This window comes from Melanotaenia boesemani, chromosome 6, assembly GCF_017639745.1.
Source record: "Melanotaenia boesemani isolate fMelBoe1 chromosome 6, fMelBoe1.pri, whole genome shotgun sequence".
In the NCBI taxonomy this organism is placed as follows: Eukaryota; Metazoa; Chordata; class Actinopteri; order Atheriniformes; family Melanotaeniidae; genus Melanotaenia; species Melanotaenia boesemani.
The window spans coordinates 26,219,641-26,235,519 of NC_055687.1; the positions used below are offsets into that span (position 1 = coordinate 26,219,641).

The following is a 15,879-nucleotide window of genomic DNA, read 5'->3' on the forward strand; positions in this document are numbered from 1 at the left end:
TATTTCTCATTTCATTAATTGTAAAACACACAACTTCTGGCAAGACATCACGTTGCATTCCTCAAAAGATTTTGCTTTCATGGCGGATTGTACAAAACATTGACAGAATTCTTTTGTTTTTGATTGCAGTCAAGAAAAAGTACCCCCCTCCCACCAAACACCCACCAGCACCGACAGTTTAGAAGTGAAAACATTTCTTACAGTAAAAACAAGGGTTAAAATTCAAATAAAGTTTCTATTCTATGACTAATTACCAATTCAACAAAACCAAAAGCTGCTTAGTTAAGCAAATGAAACAAGAGGCATCCATCCATCTACACGTTTTCTATTCCTGTTTTATCCAGTTTGGGGTCCTGGTCTAGGATGTAGACTTAAAATACAAGCGGGAGGATAATGTTGAATGACAGTCTAAACTGAACCTATTGAGGAACATGTTCAGCTTATTAGCTCTGTCCACACCTCCATCAGTCTTGTCTTGCTTTAACTTGATGACTGTTTTCATTCCTGACCACACATCCCTCACATTGTTCTGCCGGAGCTGCTTTCTAACTTTTTCCTGTATGTCTCTGCACTTTGTAATCTTTGTTTTTGTGTTGTATTCCCTATCTTCATCTTTAAAGGCTTTCTTTTTAATGTTTAGCACCTTGTTCAGGTCACGGATGATTCAGGGCCTGTTATTGGGAAAGCACCTCAATGTTGTTTGAACGATACTGTACACCCAGAAATTGATATAATCTCTCACGCATTCAGTCATGGTATTGATGTCATCTGCATGTGGCTGACAGAAGATATTGCTCTGGCCTCTCAGAGCATCTTCAGTTTCATTAAACCAGGTTTTAATAGTCTGTGTAATGACTGGTTGTTGCTGAATGATGGACTTGTAGGTGGAGGTGAGAAGAACCAGATTATGGTCTGATCTTTCTAAAGGAGGCAGGACAGAGGAGCCGGATGCATTTTTAACATTTTTAACATAGCATAAAATAAGTCCAATATCTCATTTTACCAAGTAAGTAAGGGGCCGGTATTGCCAAACCAATAAGTCATCAAATTAATAAATCTAATTACATTTTCATTATCTTATCTTTTACTTTTGAATATTAATAAATTATTTCATAATCTCTACTGCTTTTGTTAAACTAGATTATAATTATATTCAAATCTGAGTCATCCTATATTCAGTAGTGTATTTGTTTCAATTGCAGTAAATGTATTTTACTACAATACTTTCTGAGTTGACTAAAATAACAAATGACCAATTGCACATTGAAAATTAATATTGACTGATGTCAGCGATGATTAGGATATTACTTCCATCACTATTATTCTCTGCTACACTTATCTTTCAGCCTTTTACGGATCACGCAATTGTTGTTGTTTCATTTTCTGCCTGAAAATAACCACACTGTTCTTCTTGCTCTCTGCCACTTTTCTGCACGGTTGCTGTGCTGCTTGAGTCGGTGCTGGTGGTGCCTGCCTCGTTTACCTGGAGCAGCTGAGTCATGTGACGGTACAGAATCGAAACACGAGGGAGGAAGAGGAGCAGTGTGACTCCTCCGCTGTGATGGAAGCATAACTTTTTGGACAGACACAGACAGCCAGCTCACTTTTTGAATAAAATGCAGCAGTACATACTGCACACAGGAGAGAAACTGAAACTACACTAGCACTGATTAATATAAAAACCAACACTGGAGTTGAAACTACATTATTCCGATCAATCTGCCCACCACCAAAAGCCCAAGGCCTTGAGATGAAGCTTTGAGAATCTTCGTGAACCAGGTTTCATGAAGCTTCATCTTGCCACCACTTACAGATCTCTGTGGGGTGTATTTAGTGAGGCCTTGAATAGTTGAGTACTTTTTGGGTGTAATGAGTAAAATCTATCCACCTATTTTTTATATCAGCTTGATCCATCTCATTTGTAACCAGGCAAGAGTTGGACAGCTGCCCAGTCCATCACAGGGCCAACACAAAGACAAATAACTAGGCATGCTCACTTCTAAAGTTGATATAAAGTCATGTTTTTTTGGATAGTGGGAGAGAGAACCCTACACTGTGTTATAGCACATATCTGAAAGCAAAGTTGAAGGACCCAAATGCAGAACCACAGGCAGGAAGCCGGTGGGTAAACGTACCTGAGGGTATGTTGTAAACAACATAAAGGTCCAACACAACCGTTAGACAGGAACACAGGACCAACATTGTTGGCAAAGATGGGGATCTGTCACTCAACAAAAAGAGTATTTTTACTAACAGAGCTAAAAAAAAAAAATTATGCAGACCAGGTGAGACAGTCAGAAACATAAACCATTGTTACAAGAGCAAGAGTAAAAACTACAAAGGAACAAACTACTAAACAAAACAGGGAGTAACAGAACTTGAAAACAGGACAAAACCTAAAAGAACTCTAATACTAAACTTAGAAAACTTGGTGTAAGTATGTGACACCAAAAACAAACAACCCAAACTGATACCAGGCAAAGTCCACACCGAAGTACTAACCACCACAACACTGTAACAGTCTCAGTAAAATATTACCCCACATTCGTCTGGTGGGTAATTGTGGCTTGATGGGGGTGGAGATGTTAAGACAGAGAGATCAACAAGCATCATAAGTCTAAGCCAAGGAAACATGCTGCAAAAATAAAGGGGAAAACAAGTTAATGATATTAAATAAAATAAATAAAATTTACAGTTAGAAAAATAGAGGGAAGAGCTCAGTGCATCAGGGAATGTCCCCCAGCAGCAAACGAGGCCAGCAACAACTTCTTTATTTCTGCAAACAGGCAAATCAAAACATTTTATGCTTAAAATTTTCATAAAAATACTCATATGCACTTTTAAAAAGCTGTTTTGCATGTGACGTAACTATTGCATACACATGCATGAAGAAAGTTCACTGAGAAACAACACATCAGTTTTGATCTGTAAGGTATGTCTAAGCAAATATTGAGCCACCCATTCCTTGCAGTGCTCAGGAATTCACCGCTCTTATTTGGTCTCCAGTTTTTAACAGTACATGCTGTGTTAGCAGTATACTAGCTTTGAAGAGTATATTAAACTTAACCGGTACATGACTTGCGTTTACTATTTTCTATTATCTCATTTTTCACTCTCATTTGATTTCTATTTAAGATAATCACATACGTATGAATGAGTCTAGCCACAATAGACCACACAAGAAGATGAGAATCAGTGTTGCTCAATGAGTGATTGCCTATGTATATATATATATATATATATATATATATATATATATATATATATATATATATATATATAGTATAGCAAAATAGTATAGATGATAAAGTATGGACAAGACACAGAGAAGAAAATGCATTTATATGATTAAGTTTTATTTTAAAAGGTCAATATGAAATACAGTATAATTACATTTTACTTCAAAATACAAAATAAAATAGAAACAAAAAGATAAAAATACACAGACAATAATAAACATGCTTCCTTTGCTCAAAGAAATAATAAAAGTCTGAACTCTCATTTTATGAAAACAACGGAGTGATGACAAAAGTTTTCACTTCAGCATCAGTACTTTGACAGCATTAACATTTTGCCTTGTTCTGACAGCAAGAAGCAGGAAATTCAGGGTGAGAGGGGGACGTTGTGGTTAACACACCACTGCTTCTCGGCTTGAACACAAGAGTAGGTGGCATCACTGTGCATGATGTCAACTTATTGCTATACACACTATAAAACATCTCAGTCTTGGCTATTTCACTTAACCTCTTTTTTTTTTTAAATCTGCTAACAATTTCAAGTAGTACAAAGGACAAAAAAAAACATCTGCAATCTGACTCTAAACAGCCTAAGATCATTAGCATTTGTCATATATAGCATATTGATGAATCTATGTAAGTCTTGTCTTTAAAATCTACATCCTGCATCTAGATCACCTGATTAGTTTGCATATTTCTGATTACAATCAGAAATATACTGCAGGAACTGTGAATTCATTTGGACAGCAAAATGCTCATACATTTACCATGACTGCTAAAGTTCAACTCGCAGCTTGGTTGCATTTCCTCTTTCAGGTTGTGGCTTTTAATAGGCTGAGGTAAGCTTGCAACTCCTCTGCTAAACGTGCTTTAAACCTTTCCGAATGTACGTCGTTGGTTGCAGCAGAACACTTTTTCCTGGCTGGCATGATCAAATTAAAAATTAAATGGGCTCATTAAAAAAAATAGTACATTTTTAAATTATTTTATTATTTAAGCTTTAATTAATAAATCAGTCTTTTTCAGACTGGTGTTAATTTTAAATGAGAACCATGACTTCTTTCAGCCAGTCTCTTTGAGCAACAGGGGATTAAACAAGGAAACTTCTAACGTTGATGTTTTTACAGCTGTTGCAGGAGACACAGTTTCACCTACTTTCACCCAACTGCATGTAATTGAAAAAAGAAAACACACTTTATTTATATTTATATTATTTAAAGCTATTTCTGACTCATCATTGCAAGCACAGATAAAATTGGATTGCTTTTCAATTTAAAAAAGCATCCCACATACACACATGCACATCAGTAAATTTACAAGATGATTTTATGTTCCTGCAGCACAGTGAACACAGAACTTAGAAAAGTATGAAAATATAAAGTATATGGTATTTAATTAGGCAGCAGGACATAGATAATGTACATGCATGACACTTCATTTCCCTTAATTTGGTGCAAAAACTCAAAACCTAACACACCTTCACACTAAACCTAAAATAGATTGTGAGAAGAGAAGTTTGGTCAGAAATGTCCTCATTTTCAAAGTGAAGTTAACAAGGACAGGAAAAAACAAAACCCCAATTTAAACACCAGTGCTTCTCTCATCTAAGCTGCTTGTTTGTGAGTACATTGAGGTTGTGATCCTGTGCTGTGGTATGTACACCTTGATCACCTGACACAGTCTACAGGGAGATCTGTTTATCAGCCTCAGCAGCTGCCTCCTGAATTTCTCCCCAACAAACACATATAGGATGGGGTTGAGACAGCTGTGAGCGTATGCAATGGCTTCAGTCACTTGTAAAGCTCTTATGATGGCTTTGCTGCTGTCACATTCTGTGTAGACTTGCAATAACTCCAGCGCTTTGAAGAAGGATGCAATGTTGTAGGGGACCCAGCAGAAGAAGAAAACAGCTACCACTAAGAAAACTACACGGATGGCTTGCTTCTTGGATGACTGGCTGTTCAGCAGCCTCCAGACAATCTGTGTGTAGCAGAAGCTCATGACGAAAAGCGGGATGAACAGACCCACGATGTTCATTTTAAAAAGGCCAAAGACTCTCCACAGGTGCATGGTGGAACCATTTTTACCAGTTGGTTTGGGATATTCAGGGTAGCAATACTGAGACATATTGGTACTAATTTGCTGCTTGAGGAAGATCACATCAGGAAAAGAGGCCAAAAATCCAGCCACCCATGTAACTGCAGCTGCAATAATTCCAAAAGACCGTGTCCGAGCTTTCATGGCATAAACAGCATGCACTATAGCCAAGTAGCGGTCAATGCTCATGAGACTGATGAAGAAGATCCCACAGTAAAAGACAATGTGATAAATGCCCAGGACCACCTTGCACATTGTATCCCCAAAAACCCACTCATCCCGGGCTTGGTGGGCAAGGAAGGGAAGCGAGCACACTAAGAGGAGGTCGGCAATGGCCAAGTTTAACAGGCACACATCGGTCATGCTGCGGAGGCGCACTCCACAAGCAATGACCCAGATGACCAGAGAATTTCCTAGAAGGCCCAGGAGGAAGAAAATGGCATAGAGGGGAGGAAGAAAATAGGCCCCATGTTGGTTATACACACACCTCCCGAAGTCCTCTTCAGGGTAGTCATAATAAGCGTATTCAGTCACTTCAGTATAGGACTCTGTAGCAGAGCTGGTGAGAAACAGAAACAAAAGCAAATGATTAGAAAATTCCCGATATAGATTTTTTCTTGCTTTTTTAAAAACTTTAAATTAATTTGCCGAACAAGATCCACACTGCCATGTACTAAAGTTGAAGTTGTAGGGAGTGCTATAATGAAAAAAATACTATACACAGTAAGTTCATTTGCAATCTTCAAGGGAAAGTATTTTCTGAAGTTCAGAATTAATATGAAGAACTTTTAGTGAATCTGTCCTGAGACTTGTTGGTCAAGGCTCTCAAAACCTAAGCATCCTCATACCTTCTAGATATATAAGCTGCATATTAAACAACATAAGATGATTAACAACATGACAAACCATGCATACATGCAGAAAGTTATTTTGTGGTCACTGGCTTTATAGAGTAGAAGCACCTACAAGGCAAATTTATTTGTATAGCACATTTCATGTACAAGACAATTCAATGTGCTTCATATAAAACATTAAAAGCATTACAGCGGGGTGCAGGAAGCAATAACAAGTGCATTAAAAACAAACTTTAAAAGAAATAAAATAAAAACAGAAAGAAAAAGTTCAAATAAAATAGATAAAATGCAAGAAATAAAGTTCCAGTGTGGGGAAAAACAGTATTAAATCATCATGAAGTTTAAAGATTCCAGCTTAAAAGAACCAGATGCAGATTTGGACTTTTAAATTAAAACCAGTGAAATGCAGCAGAGAACATGTGGTTCTTTAACATGGATTTAAATAAACTGAGTGTTTCAGCTGATCTGAGGCTTTCTAGGAGTTTGTTCCAGACATGTGGAGCACAGAAGCTGAATGCAGCTTCTCCATGTCTGGTTCTGACTCTGGGAACTGATAAGAAACTGGAACCAGATGACCTGAGGGTTCTGGTAGGTTCATACTGGGTCAATAGGTCACTGATGTATTTTGGTCCTAAACCAGTCAGAGCTTTATAGACCAGCAGCAGAACTTTAAAGTCTATTCTCTGACGAACAGGCAGCCAGTGTAAAGACCTCAGAGCTGGACTGATGTGATCCACTTTCTCGGTCTTAGTGAGGACTCGAGCAGCAGACTTCTGAATAAGCTGCAGGTTTCTGATGATTTTTTAGGTAGACCTCTAAAAACATTCTAACACAATAATCAAGCGATTAAATATAAAAACACGGACTAGTTTTTCCAGGTCCTGCTGGGACATCAGATCTTTTGATATATTCTTAAGGTGATAGTAGGCTGATTTTGTGATTCCACTAATGTGTTTTTCAAAGTTTAGGTCTGAGTCCATCAATACATGTACACATAGTTCAGCTTTTACTGAATTATGTGTACATGCGTGTAGGACTAAGAGGAACATTAAGGTCTATATTCACCCTTTGAGGATTTATTTAAAGGGCCCAAATCAAGCAGATAAGATTTGGTATAAACAAGGTGTGGGTGTAACTTTCACCAACAAATCGTTTATGTATTTAAAACAAAAGATATGCTCATGTGACTATGTAAGCTGCATTGAGTTTTTATAATTCCTCCTTTTTTAGTAAGGTTTGAGCTACAGCCTTAAAATAACGTCACTTCTGTTTAAGTATACAAAGAGAGTAGACGGGCAGCCAACATCTGGCGGAAAAAAATAGAAGAAAAAAAGAAAAAAAAAAGCCTGGAGTTTGTTTACAACTGTGTGACCTTTTCTTGTGCCTGTGCCAAGTCTCACTGCTTTAAAATTAACACTCGAGACTTAAAAAAAATGACCCAGGCTTCCTCCTTCGACATAACTTTACTTCTCCAATGTCGTCTGGGAAGTGTTTGTGTAATTACTGAAAAATGTTGGCAAGAATGCCTTTAGCGTTAAAAATAAATAAATTAATTAAAAAACAGCGTGAAGAATCGCTAATACTCAGCTGCAAATTGTATCAGCATGTTGAACTTTATGACTAAATACAGCCAACCTGAAATGATTAGCTAGGACTGCTTACTAAAACAATGAAACAGTGGTCACAAGCTAACAAACGCGAAAAGCTGGTTTTATGGCTGTCCGATGGTGAGCAAAACATCTGTAAATGTGTCCAGTGATGTGTCAGCTTTTTTTTTTAAACCTTACCTTAACGAAGCTGATAAACTGAAGACAGTTACTGACGAGGTGGTCATTGACATGTTTGGGTAAAAGTAAAGCCTTATTTCTTCCCTTTTTGAGTAAGAGGGTGGCGTTTTCTTTTTTAAGGAAGAAAATCAGGGTGTGGCAATACTTCAAATACAATACAGCTCTGCTGTAATTTATCCTTAACAACGTTTTATTGTTGGTTATTAAACTGCCATCTCGTCCTAAATGTTGATTTTGGCATCATACTCGAGACAGTTTTTAAACGGAGGGGGGCATGAGACCACAGGAATAGAAAAATAAGATTCAAAGCATAAATAAATAGGAATTAAAGATCTAGATAAAGGGTGTCCCATGCTCCGTCCTCGAGAGCTACTATCCTGCAACTCTTAGATGCATCACTTCTCCAGTACAACTGAGACAAATGAGACTTGTGTATTAGGGGCGGGCCTAAAAGTTGCAGGATAGGAGCTCTCAAGGACTGGGGCACCCCTGATCTAGATTTTAGAAATAATTATGCCCACTATTTATTAAAACTAAAGTGATCATCTCATGTGAAAAGTAAAGTAAATGTCTTCATTAGTGATGAGAAAAACTTGCTTTGAGCCAAATCACAAGCTCATCAGCATTCTTGGTCAGTTAACTTCAGTCAGGTTCTGGGGGTGACTTGTGCCCTCCCAGGCGTCCCTATCCTTCCTATTAACATACTGACTTCAGTGGTATATGTCAATTAACTCTAATTATAAACACATTTAGGTTGTGTGTAAACAAGATTGTTTTTATGTTCAAAATCTTCCTGCAAATTGTAAACTTATCATTTATACATACCTGTTTAGTATGCCGTTGAAATGATCAACGTGTGAAAGTGTTGATCTAAAATAAGAAAACAACATGGAGATTAAAACACTGACATATAGCAACAACGTTGTTACCTTAAAACTGAGTGTTATAAATTGTAAAGCTTTGATATATATATGTGTGTGTGTGTGTGTCTCTGTGTATGTAAATAATCTCCTCTAGCAAAGACACTGAACCATCCAAACAAACTGAAAAATATGAGGACAGTAAAAGAGAGCAGTATGACAACAAATATTTAGCCTTTGTGCTTTTATTATTTTTATTTATTTTTTTTTATTTTTTTTTATTTTTTTTTTTTTATGTATGCAAGTATACTTTAACCTGCCTGGTTTATTCCTGCTTTTATGTCACACTTAGTAAGTTAGACTAAAAAAAAAGGCTGCATCAGACAGACGTTCTAGTCTGTCTGGATGGGTTGCAACATGTGTGGGTGCATGGAGTGGAATTAAAGGCATTTCCCACAAACTTCAGTGGTTGGATGAAATCTTCAGACTTTGCTTTCTATACAAATATCTGTGGTTTTGTGAATGAGCGCTTAGTTAAATTGAATGAAAGTAAAAGAACATTTATCAAATTGACCAAAAAAATCAATATATTAATTTTAAATTCACATTTAAAAGTCTTTGATGGATCTGTAACAGTTAGATCTCAGTAACACAAGACTATGATTAGCTAAGACTGTAATTTTATATTAATTCACAAGCCAAATACAGAAAACATTAAATAAAACCCCCTTTTCACCCATTGCATTTGTTCTTTTAAAAAATTTGCATTTCATTTTCTTCGTCATTAGTAAGATACAAAACCTTAGTTCTTTCCCCTATAAACTACATTCATAAATGATTTTAATAAACCTCAAAACCTCAACCAAGTGTCTTGTAATGATTTGATTCAGACTGTGTTCATAGTGACTCAGAACAAAAGTGACCTCACAGTATTAAACATTTCAATCCATAATCTGTTGATCATTAATAACACATTTGATCAATAAGTACAAAAGATCTAATCTTGGTGATTTAATTTTTTTCAGCGCTTTGACTCTCACAAATGTGTACATTGTGTATGTTTATTTACAAGATCCAGACTGTTTCATCTGCTAGCTGGTGTTAACCAGTTGCCAAGACGCTGCCAATCCAGCAATGCAAAGTACTCTTACGAATAAGCCCTATTTTAACAAAACAAAGATGTTCCACTGACCCATAATTTATATGTGCCACTGTGTCATCAGCATGTTGAATCTACTGCAAGAGAAACTGTTTTTTAAAAGGCTCTTTTAATGTTACTTACACACTGTGATGGCAGATAAACCTGCAGAAATGTGAAATGATTTATGGGGAAAGAAAGTAGACGAATAAAGTTCTGATACACAAATTTATTTACCACTGGGAACTTTGGTTTTTTTTATAATATATGAAACCACATCAGAGGTGTATGTGTGTTAACTGTGACACCAGCTGCAGACTACTTGTAAGATACCATCAGATTATTCATGGTGTAAAACTGTCATCTTAAAAGTAATCTAAACACTTAACACAAAATACAAAATACAAAAATATATAATAAATATGGCGACATGGAAGATGTTATAAAATAAAAATATAGAAATTAAAATACACTAAAATTGTATTTAAATACAGTATTTCAGAAGTACTTTCTGTCACTGCTAACAGAAGGTAATTGCATTATTATGTCAGATCCTTTGTCAAAAACATGCATTTATTAATATATACAGACACACACACACACACACACACACACACACACACACACACACATATATATATATATATATAAACCTACCCATTGCTGCTGCTGGTGAAAGTGATTTCAGTCGAGTTCATTCTGGTTCTGGTACTGGTGACAAATTAATCAAAAATGTTAGGCGCTCTGCATTAAAGATGAATAAACACCTTTAAGAATGTACAAAATAGTTCACACACCTCTTTAAGTATTCTCCCCTCCTCTAACCAAAGTGCTAGGGTGGGCTTTCATATATGAGTAGCTTGGTTAGTAACTTCCTGACAATGGTTTTGAAACACTCAAGCACAGGCCCATACCATCGACAAACTCAGAACCGCAAGTCCATATGTGCAAGCTTAAGAAACCTGCAAGGTGATTTTGACCAGACCTGCAGACGCATGCAGCTCTAAGCTTGCAAACTCTGCAGGAGGGTTTTTGCTTTTTGCATAAGAAAGTGATACCACTGAAACAGTCAGTAATGCAGTCTTTACTGACAGTTTCATAACAACATATTATGCAGGAAGTTGAGTGTTTTCTGTTGTTATAGAATTTATTATCTTAAGCTTCAGTATTAGGTTAGAGATAAGAGAATTGCATTTCATAGATGTTGATATTTGCTATATTATTATAAGTATCTACAATGTATCAGATGGTTTTTTTTATTGCCACAGGAACTTGTCATTCTTCTCAATCACCTACAAAGAATGAAAATGGTTTTGTCACTTCAGGTATATGCGGATGAGTGACTATCGCAACATTCACACCTTTAACACAAACTGTACCGCTAATACACACAAACATCCTTGTCGTTTGATCTTCAAGGGGCATTATATATGATGTATTGAATTTTCTAGTCCTCATCACAACTGAATGTATAACCACAACTATGTCATAGAGCCAAGCATTAAATGTCAGACAAACCTTTAAACATTTTAAATTCACCATTTTATAGTATTACTGAAAAAACAAGCTCACACAGAGAGAAGCACACATATTCCTTGTATTATCACATTGGGTTATATTTTATTAAACTGAATTAAATACCTTGAAAGCCTGAAAGTACGTTATCAAATCCACATACCCAGAGATGTGGACAAAAGAAGGCTAAAATATGGTCACTGAATGAGTTTCATAAGAGAAAGTACTGACAGGTTTTACAAAGATTTTATAAATTGTTGTTAACAAAAAAAAAACAAAAAAAAAACATGAGTCTGTTGTGTCTCACTCCAGGATATGCAACTGATACTGTATGTTACATGGTTTTGTTTTTCTTTTCAGATTGTAAAATGATTAGATTTTACATCATGCCAAGATGCAACGAAAAGGGAATAGGATGTTGCCAGATTCTAAAACCTTTAAAAATCCTTCTGGGAAATAGGGGTGAAAGGTAGCATTACTCCAAAAAAAAAAAAAAAAAAAAAAAAACTGTGTTTGAGCCTCATCTGACCTAACATTGGACATGAACATTTCACCTGCTCTGTCCAGCATGGCAGCGGTCAGAATATTGGTCTGGCTGCTGTGACGAACAAATTTATTCTATTCTATTCTACAGTCATTTAGCACACACACTTTTATCCAAAGCAACTTACATTTGAGAGTAAGAACAACTCACACACACACACACACACACAATATCATCTTGGGCATAAGTGCACACAGCTTATTCAGTACTTGGTTGAGCCGAAGAGCTGGACAAATCTTTCTAATTCATTCTGTTGAGTAGAAGAGTTAAGCTAAGTGTCGAAATGCTCCTTAAACAACTGAGTCTTTAGCTTACTTTTAAAAGTGGTTAAGAACTCTGCGGATCGGACGGAGTTTGGTAGATTGTTCCACCACCGGGGAACAACAGAGGAAAAGAGTCTAGCTACTGATTTTGCGCCACGTTGTGGTGGGAGCACTGGGCATTTTTCGCTGGTAGAGTATAACTGTCGAGAGGGAGTGTAGCTCTGGATTAAGGAGTGAAGGTAGACTGGAGCCGTTTGGGTTATTGTTTTGTAAGCCAGAAGCAGAGCTTTGAATTTGATGCGTGCTACAACTGGAAGCCAGAGAAGAGCGATTAGCAGCGGAGTGACACGAGCTCTTTTGGGCTCGTTGAAAACCAGACGTGCTGCTGCATTCTGGATCATCTGCAAAAGGTTTAACTGAGCATGCAGGCAGGCCTGCCCGTATGGAGTTGCAGTAGTCAATGCGTAAAATGACCAGAGCCTGGACCAGGAGCTAGGCCGTGTGTTCAGTCAGGTAGGGTCTGTTCCTCCTGATGTTGTAGAGAGCAAATTGGCAAGACCGAGCAACTTAGGCAACATGGTCCTTAAAGACCAGCCGGTTGTCTACCATGACACCAAGATTCCTGGTAGAAGATGTAGGCACAAGTGTGATAGAGTCAAGCTGCACACTTATCTGTGGCGGTAAGGAAGGATTGGCTGGAAAGACAATAAGCTCAGTCTTGGACAGATTTAGCTGAAGGTGGCGACCCTTCATCCATGCGGAGATATCAGCAAGGCATACTGATATTCGCATTGAGACAGTTGTGTCATCAGGTGGGAAAGAAAGGAAAAGCTGAGTGTCATCTGCACAGCAGTGGTAGGAGAAACCATGAGAGTTAATGACTGCACCGAGTGAGTAGGTTTTTAGTGAAAAGAGAAGAGGGCCAAGCACTGAGCCCTGAGGCACCCCGTTGTCTGCTCATGTAATCAGGACAAGGGGAGCTTTATGGGGATAAGGCTCCTCTCGAGAGTCTGATTCATTTATTTTATTTATTTTGAATTATGAAATTTAATAAATAATTTATCCACCATGATGACAGAGCGAGCGCCTTTAGCAATGGATTTCCTCCTGATGGAAAACTGGACTCTTCGCCGATCCAGGATCTCTCTCTTGGAAATGAGTCTTTTAAGGAGTTTTAAAGGTCCCATATTATGCAAAATTCACTTTTTAATGGTTTTGGAACAGTCATACTGGTCCCCCCGCATGTGTAGGAGACCCGTAAGTGTGAAACTCTTTCAGGCGCTCTCTCTCCCCCCTGCTCCACCTCTAGGGAAGTAAGCGCTGAAATGAGCTTGTTTGAAAGCGTGTACGTTATGACGTCATAAGGGACAATAACCACTCCCCACAGAGCGATGGACCCGTCTACCGGCTCTCAAAGCCAGCCCTCTAAAAATCACCTAGCGCCCAGTGTTTTTCCCTCTTCGGCAACCCTCGTTAGCGGACATGGCTAAGCGACAGAAGCACTGTTCTGTTTGTGGCTGCATAAATGAACACGAAAACGTTTTTTTACTTCCATCCACTGAACCCACGAGGACTGAGTGGATTAATTTTATTTTTGGAGGAAATGTACCCGGAAAACTTCCAAAGGTTTTGCATGTCTGTGGCCAGCATTTCAAAGAGGACTGTTTCCACAACATGGGGGCATGGAAAGCAGGCTTCGCCAACCGTTTGAAGCTGAAGCCAGGTTCAATACCAACTGTCCGTGACACAGCTGGAGAGGTAAGAGCTGGCAGTTATTTTATCGTTTCGGCCTTATTAGTCTGATAGCTTGAAAATATATTAACCTGTCAATCACCTCATGACGGGCGATGCGATGGGCGGAGCCAACAGCTGAGCTGCTCCACCAGGGTTCCGCCCACCATAAACGGCACATTTCTGAAGCTGCTAAAAAGAGGGAGGTGAAGAGAAGCCGCTGCACTCAAACTGAGGGTCGATTTGTCCATACCATGGCGGAAATATTTCATTTAGATATTAATGAATGGTCTCAGATTGGGAATAAAGTGTATAATATGGGACCTTTAAAGTACACAGATCAGCACTCAGATCAAATAAGAAAGAAGTGAGCAAAGTTTTTTTTAAAAAAAATATGGGTCAAACGTAGATAGCTCTGAAGACGGGAGACAAACTTTGGTCTGCTCAACTAGTAATACACCCATCACATTTTTATGTCAGGCCCCATCCCCACCTTAGGTTGTGAGGCCCACCAATTTATTAGACTTTTTAGCCTCAATACATGGCTGCAGTTTGCCAGCAGATCCCAAAACAATGGTTTTATTGATCATTTTAATCAGCGTTGGCATCATGCCTCTTTTTTCCAAAGGGATGGCATCAGTCATAAGAGATAGGTTTGCCATATACTGCTGCTAATCTACAACACACTGAAGTTCTGTTCATGTTTGATTTGATTTGATCTAGTCCAAGAATCTGGATTTTCTAACTGAAACTTGACAAACTTGGAAAAAGAGATGCATAACTTTTCGTAGGATACCTATCATATGTATTTCCTGCGCATTCTTTCTTTCCGTTTATCAACCTAGTGATGATTTCCCTGGAATGTTTGGGCATTCCTGATTTATTTGGTGAATATCTTTACTAAATGTTAAATGGTCTGTATTTATATAGCCCTTTACTGTACCTGGAATGGTACCCAAAGCACTTTACATCATACATCACATTCACACACTGTTGGTGGAAGCTGCTTGACTTGGCCGAGGATCGAACCCGCAACCCTCGGGTTACAAGACAGCCATTCTTATATTCTTATAAACAAGCCACATTGAGAGACCACCTGTAACTGTTATGCTAACTGTATTTACAAAAATAACATGGTGTGAACAGTAAAATAGTATATTGAATTATGTGTTGTTGGCAAGTTTGATCTGGTCTCTGTGCTGCCTCTTCCAGAAATGAAGATGAAAACTATGTAGTCAATGTGCCCCTGGGAATAAAATATATTTAACTAAAGTTGTTCCATAGTGGTCAGTGTGTTTACCTGTATTGTTTGGATTGTGTTGCTATTCTTAGGGAAGAAAGAAAAAAAGGAGGAGATCAAAACCTAATCATGTCATTGGAGACTACGAGATGATGATGGCAATATCAAGTCAACTTCATCAAACTCACAAGGTTAGTTTATGTCTGAATTTCAATGAATCAGCATTACACTCTTATTCTACCCTTAACATCAGCTCTCAGACAACAGCCAGTAACTGGAAACTGAGCAACACTGCCTCATCTGAGAGCTGGAACGAAGCCAGACCTCAGCTAGAATGTTACCAATGGAAATGCCACAGGAAATCTGTGATTGTCCTGCAGAGAGGGTGACCGTGATCCCTGGACGGTCTGTTCCGGTAAATTTCCGATAAATTTCCAAAAACATTCCATGAGAAGTTAAGCTGGGGAATTTTAGAAATATAGGTTTTGAGCCTTGAGGACATTTTTGGCACTTAAGAATATGGTGCTGCATTTTGTAGCATTCTTTATGTATGTAACGGCACAATATTTACACACATACAAACATTTTCCTTCAACATTAGTTTGTGTCAAAAT

The 15,879-nt window shown here is 37.9% G+C and overlaps 1 protein-coding gene across 3 annotated transcripts; it reads right to left on the bottom strand.

Moving 5' to 3' along the window:
• Window positions 1-3,335: 3,335 nt before the first annotated feature.
• Window positions 3,336-10,867, bottom strand: cabz01093075.1 (C-C chemokine receptor type 5). 3 transcript variants are annotated; one of them, XM_041986839.1, is made up of 4 exons: window positions 10,770-10,867; window positions 10,630-10,683; window positions 8,800-8,844; window positions 3,336-5,892 (listed from the first exon to the last, which is right to left on the bottom strand). In XM_041986839.1, the coding sequence occupies exons 2-4, from the start codon at window positions 10,668-10,670 to the stop codon at window positions 4,818-4,820; spliced, it is 1,161 nt and encodes a 386-aa protein (XP_041842773.1). In that variant the 5' UTR covers window positions 10,671-10,683; window positions 10,770-10,867; the 3' UTR covers window positions 3,336-4,817. The 3 variants fall into 3 exon arrangements, with proteins under 3 accessions (XP_041842773.1, XP_041842775.1, XP_041842774.1); XM_041986841.1 differs by lacking the exons at window positions 10,630-10,683; window positions 10,770-10,867 and adding an exon at window positions 10,027-10,044; XM_041986840.1 differs by lacking the exons at window positions 8,800-8,844; window positions 10,630-10,683; window positions 10,770-10,867 and adding an exon at window positions 7,975-8,384.
• Window positions 10,868-15,879: the final 5,012 nt, after the last annotated feature.